At 33.4% G+C, this 20,139-nt stretch overlaps 1 protein-coding gene across 1 annotated transcript in view; it reads left to right on the forward strand.

Moving 5' to 3' along the window:
• Nucleotides 1-20,139, forward strand: part of KCNN2 (potassium calcium-activated channel subfamily N member 2) — a 200,741-nt gene that overhangs the window by 169,027 nt on the left and 11,575 nt on the right. The window contains exon 5 of the mRNA XM_001370055.5: nt 9,185-9,295. Coding sequence (XP_001370092.3) covers nt 9,185-9,295 — 111 coding nt within the window. The remainder of the gene's footprint in view (nt 1-9,184; nt 9,296-20,139) is intronic.

The following is a 20,139-nucleotide window of genomic DNA, read 5'->3' on the forward strand; positions in this document are numbered from 1 at the left end:
AATATAAACGATTTGGGAGGCTACTTGCTGAGACAAATGCAGGATTTTATGAACAAAATTACAAAACACTTTTCACACAAATAAAGGCAAAGTTAACATTTGAAGAAATATTGGTTGTTCATGGGTAAGTCAATATAAAATAATGATAAATCTACCCAAATTAATATGCTTATTTAGTGCCATACCAATAAAACTACCCAAGAATTATTTTATAGTTAGAAAAAAATAGTAACAAAATTCATCTGGAAAAACAAAATGGCAAGAATATCAAGGGAATCAAAGAAAAAAGATGTTAAGGTAGGTGGTCTCCCAGTCCAGATTTCAAACTATATTATAAAGTAGTAATTATCAAAACAGTATGATATTGGCTAAGAAATAGAGTAGATCAGTGGAACAAATTACATACATAATTTTTGTTCAGTCAAAGTCATGTTTGCCTCTTTGTGACTCCATTTAGAGTTTTCTTGGCAAAGATATTGATTGGAGTGGCTTGCCATTTCCTTCTTTAGGTAATTTTTAGAGATTTTAGAGATTGAATACAAAGACAAACAGGGTTAAGTGACTTGCTCAGGGCCCCACAGTTAATAAATATCTGAGGTCAAATTTGAACTCTGGAAGATGAGTCAACATGTATTCCCTTTCAAATGCTGAAAAATATTTATGTCTCTTAAGTTTTTTTTTAACATTTCAAAGTTTCCATTCAGTTCTGGTCTTTTCATCAGGAATGCTTGTATGAAGTAATGTCTGTTTAAGGTCCTACACTTCTGCGTGGACCAGTTTGATGCTAAAAGGAGCAGAAAAAGTACTTTTACATAAAAAAAAAAACCTAAATTAAATGGCAGCTGACAACAAGAACTAGCATCTATGTAGCACTTTAAGGTTTGTGAAGTGCTTTCCCAATATCTCATTTTTTCCTCATAACAACTCTAAGTGGTATTACCCCTTTCAAAAATGAATAATTTGATACCTTACAGGAAAACAACTTTGATGTGTTAATATAGCTAAAAGCACATATAAAGAAACATAATTTTCAGTTATATTAGCAATCTGGGGCAGGAAATGAACCATGGGGCAGATTTTAAGTCTTACATCTACTTTTTAAAGTTAATTTGATGTCTTTTTGTTTATATGAAGGATCTAGTGGCTTTAAATTTTACAAAATGTTAGTGTGAAAAAGCACAGACTTAAAGACAGACTGTGTGAGAACATCATTTTGAGAACTATTAAATAGCAGTACATTGTGGTCCCTTATTTATGTGCAACTGTTTTAAAAGAGTAAAATTCACAAAATGAAAAATCATAAAAATGTTTGGAGTTAAGGATGATTTTTTAAAAGACTTGTTGTGATTAATGATATTTGGTGAGTCTCTGCCTCATAAGCAAAAGATGAGTCACCAAAGAAGTTATGATAAATGCTACTGAAAGGAGAGTGAAAGGATTTAAGGAGCCTGGTAGGAGTACTTGAGAATGGGCAGGAGAAAAAAGGCTCAAGGGCAAAATCATTCTATTGGAGCTACTTGAGAAGTGGCAGCAAACTGTCAGCTGACAGAAGGCTTCAGTTCTAAGATCCTGGCAGACTGAAGAGAGACTGGAACACAATGAACAGGAGCTGAATAACTTGCCCTTCAGCACTACATAGATAGAGAAAAGTGAATCCTTTCAGAAATGCCTAAGTTCTTTGCTAACCTCTCAAGTTTAAGAAGAAAAAGCATAGACAGGAAATAGCTTATTTTAAAGTTCCTTCCTAAAAAGAAATATTGAGATATAAATGGATGACAATAATCTGATGACTGAAGAATTGGCTGGAATTTTCTGTATCAGAGAATGAACTTAAGCAGCTTGATGTCAGCTTTGTTTAACCATAAAAATTGATTCATTGACACTGGCAAAACAATGTTTATTTAGATTTCCCAGAGGGAGCCAGATAGATGATCTTTGTGGTTCTCTAATTTAAAAGAAATTGTCATTTAATACTGTAATATTGTTTAATGTCCTTTTAATAGCCATCGTGAATTAAAAGTACTCGCTCTGCTTTATGAGTTAAAAAAGAGAAGAGAATGATATTTGGTCAGCTAAAAAAATAGTAAGGCTTAGAACAGGAACAAGAACAGGTAGCAGAAAAGCAGGTTCAGGTGGACAAATATTAATGAATTGATCAATGATATCCAAGCCTAAAGTCTAGGAATAAGAATTATCTGAAGCATTTGGATTTTCCTCACTCATGTGTTTTCATTCTAAGTTTATGTGCCCACTCTGTCCCACAGAAAGTGAGTACGGGTGATGGCAAGTATAAACTGGTTGATGTATAGATTTTGCATTATTAATTACTCCTACATTTACTTTAATATATGAATATCTGTGATATTATTTTCTTTTCCCTGTTTCTAAATAAGTGATTATATTTATAATCTAAAACTGGCATCATTGTGAGTGGTTTATTTATGAAAATGGAAACACACCAGTAAGGGGCTTGAAAAACTAAAGTGGTGAATAGAGGAACTGCATTCTCCTTCCCTCCAATGGGACACTAAGTAGTAGTGATCTTTCTCCAGAAATCTAAATCTTCCCTTGTAAAGGCAGAATAAAGTGAGTGAGACAAGAGGAAAAATAGATGTTCACACACTGAGAGCTGCCACTACGGACACCTCATCTGTATGTTGTAAGTCCTCTGTTGAATTAAAAGTGCATTTTCCCCTAAAAATTATGCTGGTTTTTTTTTTGAGAGAATACCAAATTATAAGCCTTTATATTTTGAATTTTGTAATATTTTATTTCAAGGTTTTTCTCTCATTCCATGTAATTGCCACTAAGTCTTGTGTGATACTGTCATATTGTAACTGACTACTTGCAGTATTTTGTAGAGGAAGAAAAGGAGACTACAGCCTTTACTGGATATGAATTGAGTATTAGGTGTGTTTTAGCCAACATAGAGTATAATCATTCAAAAAGGCTTATTTTGGATTCTGTGTTCCACCTTAGAGTTAGAATATAGTGCCATATAGGCATGAGTTCCAAGAGTAGCTTTCTTTTCATATTTTAGGGATCTTCTCTGTTTAACAATGGAATGCCACAGATTCCTGCTTAAGTTTACTTTGCAGTAAAGAAAAGGAAATTTAACTTAAAATATTTTAGCATTAGTTGTACAAATTTTGGGGGGAGAAAGTTTTATGTCTTTTTCTATATTTAGTCTGTCAAAACAGCATTTAAATTTATATTGATATTTTTTCTGCATTATAGAACTCTAAAGCCTAGACATCTCACTCATTGCCTTGTAACCACTCCTCACTTCTTTTGTCTAATACAACTCAGCTAAGTCCTTCCGTAAGGATAATAATTCATCATCATTACATAACATTTCAAAAATTAAGTATTACAAAGAAAGATGTAAAATGAGGCTTACTAATCCTCAATGCACTCTTTAAAATTAAAAAAAAGACAAAAAACTAATCTTGATGTAATGTACTATTACTATGTGATATTTTGAACATTTTACTTTTGTACATGATATTTGTGAATATACAGTGAATACATGATAGTTGACTCAAGACCACAGAAGAATTCTGGCCACTGTAAGTTTCCAGACTAATATATTTGTACTGCTTATTAACCGCTAAGGCAAAATGAATTCTCTTCCTCTATTAAAGTCTATCCTTACCTATTGTTATTCTTTAATACATAAAGCCCATGGAGTATTCTTGGTAAAAATACTGGAGTGATTTGTCATTTCCTTTTTCAGTACGTTCCAGTTTTTACAGATGAGGAACTAAGGCAAATAGGACTTAAGTAATGTGCCCAGGGTCACATAGCTAGTAAGAGTCTGAGACCAGATTAGAACTCAGATTTTCTTGACGCTATGTCTAGCATTTTATCTACTGCTCCATTTAGCTGCCACTTATTGCTACTTTGTGAAAAGATGTAACTCCAATTCATTCTATTTTAAATATATATAATTTCATCATTTTTACAAGTGACAGACAAATAATATCAGATAAAATTCATTCTTTACTATTTTGTCTACTTTAAATATAACCCATTAGAAAAAGATTTTACATGATTGCACATGTAAAATCCATATCAGATTATTTCTTTATCTTATTTTATATATCATTGTTATATATTATATATAATTATATAATTAATAGTGTATTGCCATTATTAATATATTATATGTTTATTATATAATAAGAATTATTATTCTTATTATTTCTTCAGGGAGTAAAGAGGGGAGAGAAGAAAGGAGGAAGAGAATCTAGAACTCAAAATTTAAAAAAATAATGTTTAAAATTATTTTAACTGTAATTGGTGAAAAATAAACTAGTTAAAAAAATATATACATATCCCACTAAATATTGAAGATTTATTAAGCATTTTGCCACATCCTTTTAGGAGCTCCTAATAGCATTCAGATTAAAAGAGAAATTTTTTTTCTATCAGCATTTCTGATACAATCATTTGCCAAATTTTACAACTGAAGAAAAAAATTTCATAATTTCATGCATTTCAAAATATGAAACAAAAATTATTAGCAGTCAGATGACATCAACTCAATTGAAGGCATTTCCAAATTATCTTAAATAGAAAACCATCAGGGCACCTAGGTGGCTCAGTAGATAGAGAGCCACATCTTGAGATGGGCAGTCTTGGATTCAAATATGAACTCAAACACTTCCTACTTTGTGGCCCTTGGCAAGTCACTTAAACCCAATTCAATTGCCTAGCCCTTTCTGCTCTTTTTAGAATTGATACTTCTTATCAATTCTAAGACAGAAAGTAAACCTTTAAAGAAAAGAAAATCATTCATTTTATCACATTTGGAGATCTATATTGATTACATTCAAGACCAATATAGAATGCTTAAATTTACTACTATTTCTATACTGCTTACCATGTGTCTAACACAGTAATAAATATTTTACAATTATTATGTTACTTGATTCTCACAATAACCATGGGACCATGGAAAGTAGATATTATTATTTTTTCCCATTGCGATTAGGAAACTGAAATAAACAGAGCTGAAGTAATTTGCTTAAGGTCAATACACTTTTATTAAATTTCTGAAACAAAATCAAGAACTTAATTCATTTTTGTGTTTTTTAAAAAATATATAAGAAACTTCTTTATTTCACCTTATTAAACTTTATACTCTTATTATTTGCACTGTAAAAAAAATATTCACTCAGCAAAATAAGATGTAAAACATTATTATAGCAAACAGCACAGGTAAGATTTCTTGGCCCAGGCAGAGATACTCCTGAGATCCTGTGTCTCCTAGGCACAGTGCATGCTTTTGGGGGCTGAGAAAAGCAAAAGGCCTAAAAACTGGGCCTGTAGGGACAACAAACTCAGGGGCAAGGAGGAAGGGGGTCTCTATGCCATGGGAAACAGACAGTAGCTAAATTATTCCCAATTTTTCATCATACTGTTATTGTGTTCAGTATCCTAGTTCTGCTTACTTTACTCTGCATCAGTTCATGTAAGTGTTCCAGGTTTTTCTGAAATCACCCTGCTCATCTTTTTTATAGCACAATGGTATTCAATTACAGTCATTTACCACAATAATTCCTCAGTTGATGGATATCTCCCCACTTTCCAGTTCTTTGCCACTACAAAGAGCTACTATAAATGTTTTTATACATAACAGTTCCTTTTCCTTTTTGTTTTTTATTTCTTTGGAAATGACCAATACAGGTATTGCTGGGTCAAAGCATATGTATTTTTTGATAAGTCCTTTGGGCATAGTTCCAAATTGCTCTCTAGCTTACAACTCCCCCAACAGGGCAATAGTGTCTCAATTCTCCCACGTCCCTTCCAACTTTTATCACTTTCCTTTTCTGTCATAATAATCATTTTGATATGTATGAAGTAATACCTCAGAGTTGTTTTAATTTGCATTTCTTTAATTAATAGTGATTTAGAGTATTTTTCCCATGATTATAGATACTTTTAATTGCTTTGTCTGAGAACTGTATGTTCATATTTTTTTGACCATTGATCGATTGGAAAATGACTTGCTTTTCATACATTTGAACTAATTTCTCTATGTATTTGAGAAATTAAGCCTTTATTTGTTTATTTCTAAATCAATACTAACTATAGTTTCCAAGGCAGAAGAGTGATAAGAATCAGGCAATTGGGGTTAAGTGACTTGCTCAGGGTCATACAACTAATGTGACTAAATCCAGATTTGAAGACAGGACCTCCCATCTCCAGGCCTGGCTCTCTATACACTCTATACCCCTTCTCTTATTCTCTTCTGTATCTATCCCTTTCCTGTAGGATAAAAGATACTTCTATACTGAGCTTAGTGTGTATATTCTTCCCTCTTTGAGCTGAGTCCTGAGTCCTGCATTTTACTATTGTTCCACACTGCCTTTCATATGGGGGATAATGCCTAATTAAATTTTCTTACATCAAATTAAGATAAAAATAAGATTCTTTACGATTTATTATCTTAACTTACTAAAAAAATTATAGAAACAAACTACATATTCATATAGGTAGGAATGAGCAAATGATGGAAAAATAATTTATTAAGCATTTAAGATATTCTAAACACTAAACTAGTCAAAGCAAAGATCATTTCAAACCTCAAGATATTTATATTCTAATAAGAGAGAAACTTATTTGGAATTTTATAGGAATTATGAGTGGAATTCCAGGGGAGTAGATTGACATTCAAGAAAAATGACAGAATTTATTTGATCATGCTCATGGTCCCATACCTAAAGATTATGGGTGGAAAAAAATGTATATCTGGGCCCATAGACAAGGCAGAAGGCAGGAAGGCTGCAGAGCAGGGGGACAAAGGAGGAAGTGATGTACAGAATAGCTAAAGACTTACCTAAAATAGTATTCTAAGAGATAGCTACTAATTTGAAAATTGAGGGACCAAAAGGAAAGTTCCTATAGCATGAGGTATCTAGTATATCTAGTCACCTGACAGGGAGGTTAGAGAGGAATTTGTGAAGGAGCTGGTTAAAGAGGAGGGAGAAAAAGATTGCCTTAATATTTTTGACATTTAAAAAGGAAATACAATGTGTCTAAAGCCTCAATTGTTTTTTTTTTATTTTTAACTTTGATCTACTGTTGACATTTTTGAATATAGTTACAATTAAAATTCATAGCACTAGTTGTATCATTTCTTTGCTAAGAAATTCTCAGCTTCTTCCCTCTTGCCTAATGAGAGTTTTGACTAGAATCAACTTCCAAATTCTGATGCCGTCTTCTCTAGCCTTATCTAATAGTACTCCCACAATGCTCACTGTATTCTAACAAAACTGGCTTATTTTTTGCCCTTACCCTCCTATCCTTTCTACTCACTTGGAGGTGTTGAATTGCTATTCATCATTTAAAGCCAAACTCTAATGACTCTTCTTCAATGAAGTTTTCCCCGATTCTTTTTCCTTTGCCCTCACACAATGCCTTATTTTTTATTTTTATACAATTTTATATATTATTACATATTATTACTGGTTGATTTTTTATTGTTTTCCCTGTAGGCATCATAAGAAAAGGAATTTTGCCTAGTAATTTTTCACAGTGTTTTACATACAGTGGGCCCTTAGTAATTATTTAATGGGAAGGGCAAGAAAAGAAGCCAGTTATGCCCAAACTGGGCTAACACTTTAAAAAAGTTATTTCTTTTGATCCTTACAACAGCCCTGTGAGATAAGCCTGATATTATACTCATTTTACAGTTTATGAAACAGAAGCTGACAAAGCTGACCATGAACTCTCCTAGCAGAGCATTAAGAAGCAAGCTATATAAAGTTCTTGGAACTTGGTAACCAGGTCCTAATGCTTAATGTGCCTGTTCATGCCTATGAAACCTTCTATGAACTGTATAAGCCCAGATCACCATGAGTAGATTTTTAGGGCCAAACCTATCTGCTCCTTTAAAATTTTAAAAAGTGGCATAAGTCCAGAGCCTATGGACTTTTATGAGACATAGGCAAAACATTAAAATTCCAATAGGATCTTAGGTGAACCTTCACTATCCTTGGGCAAAAACATTTTATATTACAAAATAAATATGTAGCATAGAAAAAAAATTGTCTAGTGTTAAAAATAAGTGCCTTTAGAGCTAGTTAGGTGGCACAATAGATAGAACACCATGCTTATCCCAGGAAATGAGAGGATCTGTATTCAAATTTGGCCTCAGACATTTCCTAGACCTACATCTCAGGGTAAGTCATTTAACCCTGGTTGTTTAGACCTTCACCATCTATCTTAGAGTTGTTATTACTAAGGCAGAAAGTAAGTAAAGGTTTAAAAAATATATGGACATTTTTAAAAAGTGATATTAATAAAAGTTGCTTATTATTTGTACATGTTGCTCCCCAGAGAACTGCCTTCTTTTCAAACTGCTTGTCCTTGCTCTACCAAAATGAATCCTTGTACCTAACTTCCAAGTAACCCATGACTTAAAACATCTCTTTAAATATCATAAGTTTAAAATAAATAAATAACTTAATAATAGTGAAGTTGGGCATTATGTTCCAAAGAGACAACACTCCAAATTTCCAGGCATAAAGTGCCCTTTCCTTCCCAATTTTTCATTGGATACATACAATATTGTGTATAGTATGTATTAATGATATAGCCAGGGAAGCTACCCCCACCCCATCCCAGCTAGAAGTGGCTCAGCTATATTCAAACTAATAAGTATTCCATCTACAGCTGAAATCACTACCAGGGAAAATTTCTATCATTGATCTTTTGAAAAAAGTCATATTTCCATTAAATGGATTCATGATAATTTAATTCCCCCCCTTATGTTCATAATCATTTTGAGAAATAATGCTAACTACATATTTATTCTTCTCAACATTTTCTTTAATTTCAGTTGTTTCTAACCTTTTACAAATACAGCTATATTCATCTTTTTCTAATGAGAGAAATGCAATATTTATAAATGTCATTTTAATTCCCTAAATACCATGTATAAATAATTGTAGTCTCTTTATTTCAAATTAATAATGTGTTATTTACTTATTCAAACTCTATTCTTTCTATCTCTGCACAATGCTTAACAACCATATTGAATACTTGTATCAATATGTTTCTATTTACCAGATAACATACTTTGCATAATGCAGTTTTTTCATATAGGTGAAGAATCTTAAGCTGCCTGTAAGGCTCCTAGTGGTAACTCCTTGGGGTTCTCTCTTTTAATTTTCAGGGTGCTGGTTGCACTGCGCTGGTGGTAGCTGTGGTTGCAAGAAAATTAGAACTTACCAAAGCTGAAAAACATGTGCATAATTTCATGATGGATACCCAGCTAACCAAAAGAGTAAGTCTCTCTCTCTCTCTCTCTCTCTCTCTCTCTCTCTCTCTCTCTCTCTCTCTCTCTCTCTCTCTCTCTCTCTCTCTCTGTATATATATATATATATTCTGTGTATCTAAAGAGAGGCTATGTTTTTAGACAAGCTTTTCATGTTTCATGAATCATGTAACTTTCATTTTATAAGTTGACATTAAAATCAGATGGCATCTTTTGTAGTATCCTCTTTGGAATTAATAATCACATGTTTTTAAAAAAGGAAATTCTTTGAGTTGGAGCAAAAAATGAAATCTAAACTTTAAAAATATAGTATTCACCAAAGAAACAAATCAATAGGCATCCTTCATTTCTATTACTCTTCAGATTTCCTATGTCTAAAGTTTTGGTAGGAATATAATAAAAACTTTATTAATTTTTTTTATATTTTTCTCTCTCCGTTTTAAACCAGCAGAGAAAAAAGCACTTGATAGGTTATTAGATTAATTCTCCTCTGTTGGCAGTTGTTTCAAAATACATACTAAAGTCAAAGAAGTGACGGTGTAAGAACTAATTACAGTGGAAGATGGCAATAGATATTTTAATTTTCAAGGCTAATGGAAAATAAGTAAAGCTTTCATTTAGCATTTGTGCATATGTGTGTGTGTATATATATATATACACACATATATATATATATATCACATATGTAAATAAACTTAATCCCTTACTTTCAAAATTGCATTGCATAGTCAAGCAAAGAGGAATCTTCAAAATCTGTCCAAAAATCTCATTGTTATTATTATTTCCCTAATGCCTAACAGCCAACTAGGTGGCACAGAGGACAGAGTTCTGGGCCTAGAGTCAGGAAGATTAAAGTTCAAATCCAGCCTCAGACCCTAGCTGTGTGACCCTGGGCAAGTCACTTAACCCTATTTATCTTAGTTTTCTCATCTGTAAAATGAGCTGGAGAAGGAAACAGTGTCTTTGACTAGAAAACCCCAAATAGGGTCATAAAGAGTCAGACACAATATTCACTGACATGTAAGAAAATATCATGGATATATATGCATTCATATGTGTAAACTCAGGTTGAGTTATGCCATGGATTTATACCTAAGTACTGTGATGGAATTAAATAAATTTTAAATTAAAGTGAAAGAAGAAATGTTTAAATCAAATGTTCTGAAAGGTTAGTCACAATTTTAAAAGTATATTAAGAGCTGGAAAACAAACATATGTGAATTCATACTGGACTTGGCTATGGCAAGGGTAGTTGAGTTCTCAAAAAGAACTTTATTCAGGCATACTTAAATTCCCAAGTGGATCTCTGATTTCAGTGTTTAGGCTGTTTCCTCAAATAATGAAGGTTGTGACTCATCCATGCCTATGTGTGCCTCATGGCTCTTGTCCATTTTATACCATAAATTCACCTCAAAGTGTCCACTTAATGTGCTGATGGCTTTTCTTGTCCCTGATATGGTAAAAATGCCAGTGAAGCTTTTTGACTGTTTAACAGTCATTTTTCTCTTCTCTTTCTGTAATACATTTCCTTTATGATATCTTCTACTCCTATTTTTTTAAAAGTTCCTCATTGTGGGACAGCTAGGTGGCCAGGCCTAGAGATAGGAGGTCTTTGGTACAAATCTGGCTTTAGACACTTCCTAGCTGTGTGACCCTGGGCAAATCACTTAACCTCCATTGCCTAGACTTTACCATTCTCCTGACTTAGAATCAATACATAGTATAGATTCTAAGATGGAAGTTAAGGATTTAAAAAGAAGTTCTTGGTAGAGCCAAAATGGCAAAGTATTCCTCAACAGCTCTGGGCCACCATGAGAATCCTCCCCAACCAAATTAAAATATCCCCTCAAAACAAATACAGGAGAGAAAGAATTAACAAGGAGACAGTGAATCAACTTTCAAGAAAAGAAAAACCCAAAAGATAAGCAATGAACATCTAGGGCACTGGGTGGAGAAGAGAGCAGAACCAGCAAGAAGCTGTACCAGGGAGAGAAGAACAAGCCAAGAGAGAGCCACTCCCCCCATCCCACATCCGCTGTCCAAGGATTGGGAACCTAGGCCCAAGCCAACATCCAGATTCTGAGACCCTGCCTGAGCAAATAGAGGTAAAAGTCATCCCAGATCCCTTGAAATTTCAAACCTGTGGAGAAGACTGGAGCTCCAGCTCAGGGAATCCTAATCTAGGTTTGTACAAGGACTTAATTCACACTTTGGGGTAGATGTTAGTACTAAGCACTAAGTACTGATCTTTTTGCCTGAAGCTCAGGGCAGAGCTCCAAGACAGGACACTCAAGGGTGTACCTGATTGGATCAAGTACACAGTGAGACCAAAAACTAGAGACTAAGCCTGAGGCAAGTTTTTAAGCTATCAACATCACAAGGGTCAATTGAATCACCAGGGGAAGGGAGGGTCTCAGAGCTCAAAGCCTTCATCCCCTCATGACTACCTATAATTAAATAGGGAAAATGAGAAAACAACAAAAAAAAGCACCTAACTTTAAAGAATTTTTATAAAAACAAAGAGCAAGGTAAAAAATTCTTCATTGATTAGGAATATTACAGCCTAAATATGCAGACAGGCATATTCAGTTTATGCCTTTCTATTCAATTATGTGTGGTACTTATTTTCATTCTTCCTAGACTTTGCATATGTCCCCACCATTAACTTAGCTTTCACTAATTAATCATATTACAAGGTTATATATGTTTGACTATTTCAGTCTTCTTGAAATAGAGTATAAAATATGAATTTTTAAACGATCTCTAGAGGATTAATAACATATAGATTATATATCATTTGTAGATTTTATATAGGACACAATCTAATGATGCCATTTTAATGGCCTTAGTTCTCTTTCAGAGTTACATCCTGAACTCTAAAGTATATATGTCATCTCACATAACTGAAACTGACCAAAAAGAGAAATCATTATGTTATTGGATAACATATGTAAGAAGCTTTTCAAAGCTACCCTATTAATGCATTTAGCAAAGGCAACAACATTATGCTATTCTATACATATATTCTGCAGTGGGTTTATAGAATTTTTCTCTGTACTTAGTGTGTTAATATCCTTCACTCATTACATTCTTCATCCAATTAAAACTTTCACAACCTCAATATATTAACTACATTTTAGACATTTCCCACCAGAAGAGTTCTATGGGACAACATGGAGGAATAGGCATTGTCCTCTCACTTTACTCACTGCATTATGTCTCAGAAAAAAGTTAGACATGGTTTTATAGAGTCCCAAATTATGGACAGAAATATTATCTCCAAATATCATTATATATTTATACATAAACAGCAAACAAAGAATATTTTTACAATATTATAGATTCCTACTTGACTAGATACCTATTTTGAATCTTTCAAAAGACTTTCTCCTACCCAAAGGCAATAAAGACAAGAAACTCAAACCCTAAAGAGCTTTCCAGAACACATGGGACTCTCTTCCCATAGTATATGGTTCAACTGTAAGTTATACCCTTATCTTTGATGACAACTCAGTCTGTCCTAAATAAAAAATCTTTCATGATTCCCTCAGTTCATAGCACCATCGAGCTGGGGTTTGGGTAATATCTTTAGGTGTCCATTTCTAAACAAGGTACATCAAAACTTCTCTAGCAGTTCCTATATTGTAGGCAATTCCCTTGGAGATCTAAATAAATTTCTTCTGAGTCTCTATACAAAAGGGCATCCAAAATTAATGAAAGGAAGGAAGGAAGGAAAATAGGAGGGAAGGAAGGAAGGAATACCCTGAATATGTATGCAAACCTATATGACATTAAACACTTACTCAGTAAATCAGTGTTGTCTGAATCTTCATGATCCATAGACCATAACATATCAGGTCCTTCTGACCTCTACTGTCTCCCAAAATTCAACCAAGCTCATGCTCATTGCTTCTATAGCACGATCTATTCATCTCATCCTCTGCTGTCCCCCTTTTTTTTTACTTCAATCTTTTATAGTATCAGCCTTTTCCAATGAATCCTGTCTTCTCATTATTTGGCCAAAGTTTTTAATTAAATATTTGTCCTTTCAATGAATAGTTGGAGTTAATATCTTTAAGTATTGATTGATTGATCTCCTTCCTGGCCAAGAAAGACAAAAAAGCTTTCTGTAGCACCACAATTCAAAAGCATCAATTCTGTAGCACTCAGCTTTCCTAATAGTCCAACACTCACAGTCATATATTACCTCTAGAAAAACCATTACTTTGATTATGTGGACCTTTGTTGACAAGATGATGCCTTTGCTTTTTGGTATGCTGCCCATATTTGCCATAGCTTTCCTTCCAAGGAGCAAACAGCTTTTAATTTCTTGACTAACATCACCACCTGCAATGATCTTTCAGCCCCAAAATATAAAATCCAGAATTGCTTTCATTTCTTATTTGTCAAGAACCATGAACTTGGGGTTTTTTTCATGTTAAGCTTTAAGTCAGTTTACACTCTCCTTTTTCACCATCATCAAGAGGCTTTTTAATATTTCTTCACTTTCTACCATCAAGATGGTATCATCTGCAAATCTGAGATTGTTGATGTCTCTCCTGACGACCTTAATTCTTACTTTTGATTCATCCAGCCTGTAATTTTGTGTGATGTACTCTGCATATAAATTAAATAAATAAGGTGACAATATACAACCTTATTTTATACCTTTCATTATCTTGAACCAATTAATTCTTGAACCATGTTAGGTTCTAAGTGTTGCTTTTTGACCTGCATATAAATTCCTTAGCAGATAAGTAAAATGATCTGGTTCTGTTTGAAGACTTTCCATAATTTATTGTGATCCAGTCAAAGGTTTTAAGAGTATTCAATGAAGCAAAGGTAGATGTTTTTCTGGAACTCTCTTGCTTTCTTCATAATCCAGTGAATGTTGGCAGTTTCAATAGTTTCTATGCCTCTTTGAAAGCCAGTCTCCATTCTAATAATTCTTGGTCCATATATTGTTGAAATCTAGCTTGCAAAATCTTAAGTATCACCTTGCTGGCACATGAAATGAGTGCAATTGTTTAATGGTTTGAATATTCTTTGACATCGTCCTTTTTTAGGTTTCATAAAATGACGTCTAGTGACCACTATTGAGTTTTCCAAGTCTGTTGGCATATTGAGTACAACATTTTAACAGCATCATCTTTTGGAATTTTAAATAATTCAGCTGTAATTCTATCACCTCCACTAGCCTTACTGTTAGCAATGCTTTGAGGCCCACTTGTCTTTGTGAAGAAAAGTTTGATATCACTACTTGTCAGTATTTACTCAATTCATGGTGATTCGTGGGAATCAATGATAATGTAAGATTGGAGAGGGTTACGATTCATAAGTATACTCTTAAATTAAGAGTCTTGTAGGTTGAGATTAATCTATGTATTCATGACAATATTCCTGTATTGATAAGTATAGAAATTATATTTGACTATAAGATAGAATCATACTGCTTTATTAGTTCTGTTACAAGGAATTACATTAACCTTCTTGGAGTTTGTTATTTCAACAGCAAGGCTCCTCACCCCATGAATTGTTGGCACCACTGCCTTGTGACCTTTCCTTTTACCCACAATTTCCTTATCCCCTAGGATACTGCTGACCAAACACCAGACATTTGATTTCCCATGTAAACCTTCTCTGAGGTGGCAGGTGGAAAGCCCCTACTGAGATGATCTGCAGTTAATGACCCGGAATTGATGACTTAAAAGCCTTAAAAACCCGCTGACAAAGTGGTTATGAATGATGAATATGCTCCTCAGTCAATCATAGAGACTTCCCCCACTTACAGAGTTAGCCAATCATGAAATTGTACCACCTTATTCTTTTTTTTAGTATTCTTTCAATCTTTATAAATATAGGCTACCCTCAAGGAGTAGGTGTCCTTGGCCAGAAAAAACGTTTTGGTTCCCAGTTGATTAGGGACCACTGGCCTCCCTAATAAATCAATTTTGCTCTGTTCTCTGCCTCAATGACTTTTGTTTCAGATTGGAAATTTTTGGCTCAGTAATTTCACTCTCCAGAATGTATAGTTCTAGGTCAGTAAACTTACAATTATAGTTATCAGTGATGTTAAATTTTTTCTTGTAAAGTTCTTTTGTACATTCTTGCCACCTCTTCTTAATCTCTTCTACTTCTATTAAGTCCCTACTTTTTTGGGGGCTCTATTAAATTCCCATTTTTTGCATTAAATGTTCCTTTGATATCCTTAATTCTCTTGAAGAGATCTCTTGTCTTTTCCATTCTATTTTTTCTTCTATTTTTTTGCATTGCTCGTTTAAAAAAAAAAAAACATTCTTCTCTCTCCTTGCTATTTTCTGGAATTCTGCATTCAACTGGATAGATCTTTCCCTTTTTCCTTTGCTTTTCTCTTTGCTTCTTTCCTCAGCTCTTGTACAATCTCACCAGTCATTTTGCTTTCTTGCTTGTTTGTTTTTGTCTTTGAGGTGTTTTTTGTTGCTGCCTATGGTATGATATTGCAGATCTCTGTCTATAGTTCTTCAGGCACTCTATCTACCAAAGTTAACCCTTAAATCTTTTTGTCACCTCCATTGCATATTCATAAGGGATGTTATTTAGGCATTCCTATATAGTCTGATGATTTTCCCTTACTTCAATTAAAGTCTAAATTTTGCAATAAGAAGATTATTCACATTTTTTTAACTAGCAAGAAAGCTATATCCACAAGATCAAATAGAAAGTCAAACAGGCTAGGACAGTTTAAAAGCAAAAAAGGGGTGGAAATGAACATTTATGAGTTAACAAAGCTCTAGAGCATCGATCTGGGGTCCATAAACTTAAAAAATATATTTAGCTACAACTCAATGCAATTGGTTTCCTTAATAGCCCCTTAATAGCATTTAATTTAATATTTAATTTGGTGAATTTAAAATATTGCTCTCAATGAGGTTTATAGATGTCATCAGACTACCAAAGTGGTCCATGACACAAAAACAATTAAGGATCATACTCTAAGATAACTAACTATTAGGCTGAACTAGGATGGGTTCAGTGATATGACAGATTAGCATATAAACTATAAGATTAAAATTAATATCCAATAACTCCAAGTATTATATTTTATAAGATTTATTTATAATCATTTGAAGTAAAGGAAATAGAAAGAACAAAAGTAAAATAAAACCTGAGGAAAGAGAAGCTTTTCCTGTCTATGTCAGTGGGAGAAGAGAGTGAAGCCTGGGTTACAGAAACTTTATCTCCAAAACATATGGACATAATGTGAGGACAAAAGTAGGATTCTGGGAAATGGAGTCCTGGGGTACAAAATTCTAATTATACAAAACATTCAAACAAGCAAAAATTCTCAACTAGAAACTCTTCTGTCTCAGAAGGGAACACACAAGAAAACTAATTATTATACAACTGCACTATGTCTTGGAGACATAAGGTACCACTCTGACCCCGATCAGGTGACCAACCCCCTCCCACTTCTGCCTGAATTCATATCCTTCTCTGGTCACATATCACCTGCTGTCAATAAATAAAAAGATGTCAATATTAATAAAATAATAATACTAAAATAAAAACAAATGAAAAGCAAATAATAATAAACATCAAAAAATAAAAAGTCCCCAAGAATCCATCCCCTCAGGGAGGCAGTGAACACACCTGAGCTTGTCTCCCAGCCTTTCAAATTACCTTCTAAATTAATAAATTTCTCTTTTTATTTTTAAGCTAAGTTTTGGAGTCTTGAGTTCTTTCAAAGGGTACCCATCCTGAACCCCAGAGGCTAACCTATAACTCCCCCACAACACCAGTAGTTATCATTCTTTTGCTCAGTTAGTCTAGCTCCTTGTTGGACTGGGTCTAGTAGGTTGCTCCACTGCTGCATAGTCTCCTTACCAAACTCAGCTGAGACTGACTTTAGGGCTTGGATTGTTTGAGAGATGGCTTTGAAGGATCTGTTTTCACCATTTACTTCAGTGTTCTCTTGATGGATCTCTCAAACTTACTTGGTTGCTTGGTGTTCTATCAGAATGAGTATTCACCTAAGATAGAAACATACCAAAAAAAAAAGTTCCATTCATTCAATGGCAAATAAATGCTAAATAGAGAGACCAAGCAAGCAAAACCATTGCCCTCTTCTAACCAAGAAATTTAAAACATTTCTTCTTCCACAAAAGCAATCAGGAAAGAAGGCAAACCTTTTCTTAATGAAACAAAATTTGTTCTTTTGAGAGAAACCCTACCCTCTAGGCCTAATGAGTTTCCAATACAACTCCCATTATTGTGGCCATTCAAAGCCTTACCAGGCATAATTTCATACACATTCACTTCCAGCAAAGTAATCAGTTAAAAGATTTTTGGTCACCATGCATTTAGTCAATTTTGGAAACAGAAGATACCTGTGCTTCTTTAGGGAATACTCCTGAAGTGAGTGGAAGTTCCCCTTTATTATACTTGTCTGAAAGCTGACTCACCAAGCCTCCATTTGTGTTTGAACCTTGTACAATGGACAAAAACCCATTGCATAAGAATCCATGAACCCTTGAAAACAAGAAACATAGGCATCATATTTCAAGAAATCATAAATGAGAATTGCCTCTTAAAACAAGAAGATAAAGGAAAAATAAAAAGAATCTACCTATCTATCAGATGCCTCAAACAATCTTAATCTATAAACAGGAAAATGATAGATAAAATCCTGTGTTTAAACAAAAATTTCTACATGGAGTCAAAAAGAAAGAGTTCTCATAACAAGCTATCATGATCAGGTTCACATAAGATTTATCAGTAAATAAAAAGGGAAGAAATTTTTAAATGTAGCATTTCAAATGGCAAAAAAGATTACAATAAAGAATAGTTTTCCTTGAAAAACAAAGTTACCCATAGGGGGAAAAGATGAATCTTTAAAAGAGTTCTTTTCATCAATATGGAAGAAAAGACCATCATTGAGAGAATTTAAAAATATGAATCTAGGAGTTCAGAGAGACCTAAAATGGTAAATGCATCTGAGCATTTGAAAGAAGATAAACAATGTTAAAGCACTTCATGAACACAAGGCCTGAATATGAGTTTGCTGAAGAGATGGAAGAAGAAATAGGGAAAATGAAATACACTAAAGAAGAATTGAGGAAGACCAGAGGAGTTACTTACTAATTGGCATATTTAAAAATTTGCATATTTGAGAAGAAAACCATAAAAATATGAGGAAAGAGTAGGAGGAGCATGAACTCACTCTTTTCTAAACCAGGAAAGAGTATTGAAAAAGTATGCATATGGTGTAGAAATATATTAAATTAATTAAGGAAACAGATGGGATGAGAGGAAGAAATGGGGGAACAAGAGGCCAAGAATCTCGCAGGGGTGGTTGTAAACAATAAAATTTCAACTTCAGAGGGCTGATCAATAAGTGCATATTAAAAAAAGAGTATAAGAACAAGAGATAAGAGTCAGAGCTAGGCAAAGAGGGAGACAGAACAGTAAACATTACTTAGTTTTATATTACTAGTGGTGGTTAGATTTCTTCTTTAGAAAAGGAAAAGTTCAGGAGGATGCAGGGAAATATATAATTAACAATTGTGACAGTGAACATAAATAGAATGAAATGACCCATGAAATGAGAAGATAGCAAAATGGATTTGAAAGCAGAATCTAACATGTAATTTACAAGAAATTCTTGTAACATAAAAAATTACACTGTAAAATTGAGGAGCTATAGCAGAATTTATTATGCTTTAGATAAAAAAAAAAAGCAAGAATAGCAATTATGATCTCAAACAAAGCAACAATAAAAATGGACATTGTTGGAAGAGATAAGCAGCGAAACTTCTTAAAGACACCAGAGAAAATAATATAACATCAATACTATATGCATAGGTATGTATATATGTACACACATAGCATGTGAGTACTTAAAGAATAAGTTAACTGAAAAGAGAGATACCAAAAGATACTTAGAGGCTATAATATACCCTTTCAGATCTAGACAAGGCTAACAAAAATTAAAATAAAAAATTAAGGACCTGAATACAGTATTACAAAACTTAGATTATGATAGACCTCTGGCAATTACCAAATAAGAATTGAAAACTTAAAAATTTTAAATTTTTTAAAAGTTAAAAAGTTTAAAACTTTGTGAAAAATAGAAAAATGCGAAATATTTTTAAATATCTCCTTGACTGATCATAGTATAATAAAAATATAAATGAAGATTATTTGAAGAAAAGATTCAAAAGTAAGTGATTTCATCATAAAGAATAAATCAAAGAATAGGGGAAAGTAGCTAATTTAAAATTATATCTTAAAAGTCACTAATGTGTGCATATCCTTTAACCTAAGTGACACCACTACTTGGCTTATACTATAGAGGAAACAAAGAGAACTGATATGCGTAAGTATATGTTTCTTCTTGGCAGTACTTTTTGTCATATCAAAAACTGAAAGCAAAATGTATGCCTACCAAGTGCGGAATGACTGAACAAATAATTGTATATAATACAATGGAATTTTATCGTATAGAAGAAATTATGGAAATCTGAGAGGTTTTCTATGAATTGATACAGAATGGCATGCCCAGAAGCAAAATAGCTACTTATATAATGATTGCAACATTGTAAAGGAAAAAAATTTTTAATTAAAAGACTAGTTAATTGATATAAGAAAATACTGTCTACACAGATGCCTTCATTTTCTACAATCCTTTGCAATCTGGTTTCTAAACTAAAAACAACCAAATCTGTTCTCTCCAAAGTTTCCAATGGTCACTTAAAACCTGACGTTTTGCTCAGTACTCATTCTTCTCAACCAATCTACTACATTTGACATTACTGACCACACTGAATATTCTCTCCTCTCAGTGACCATACTCTTCCTTGGTTCTTCTTCTTTGA

This window comes from Monodelphis domestica, chromosome 3 (assembly GCF_027887165.1).
Source record: "Monodelphis domestica isolate mMonDom1 chromosome 3, mMonDom1.pri, whole genome shotgun sequence".
Lineage (NCBI taxonomy): Eukaryota > Metazoa > Chordata > Mammalia > Didelphimorphia > Didelphidae > Monodelphis > Monodelphis domestica.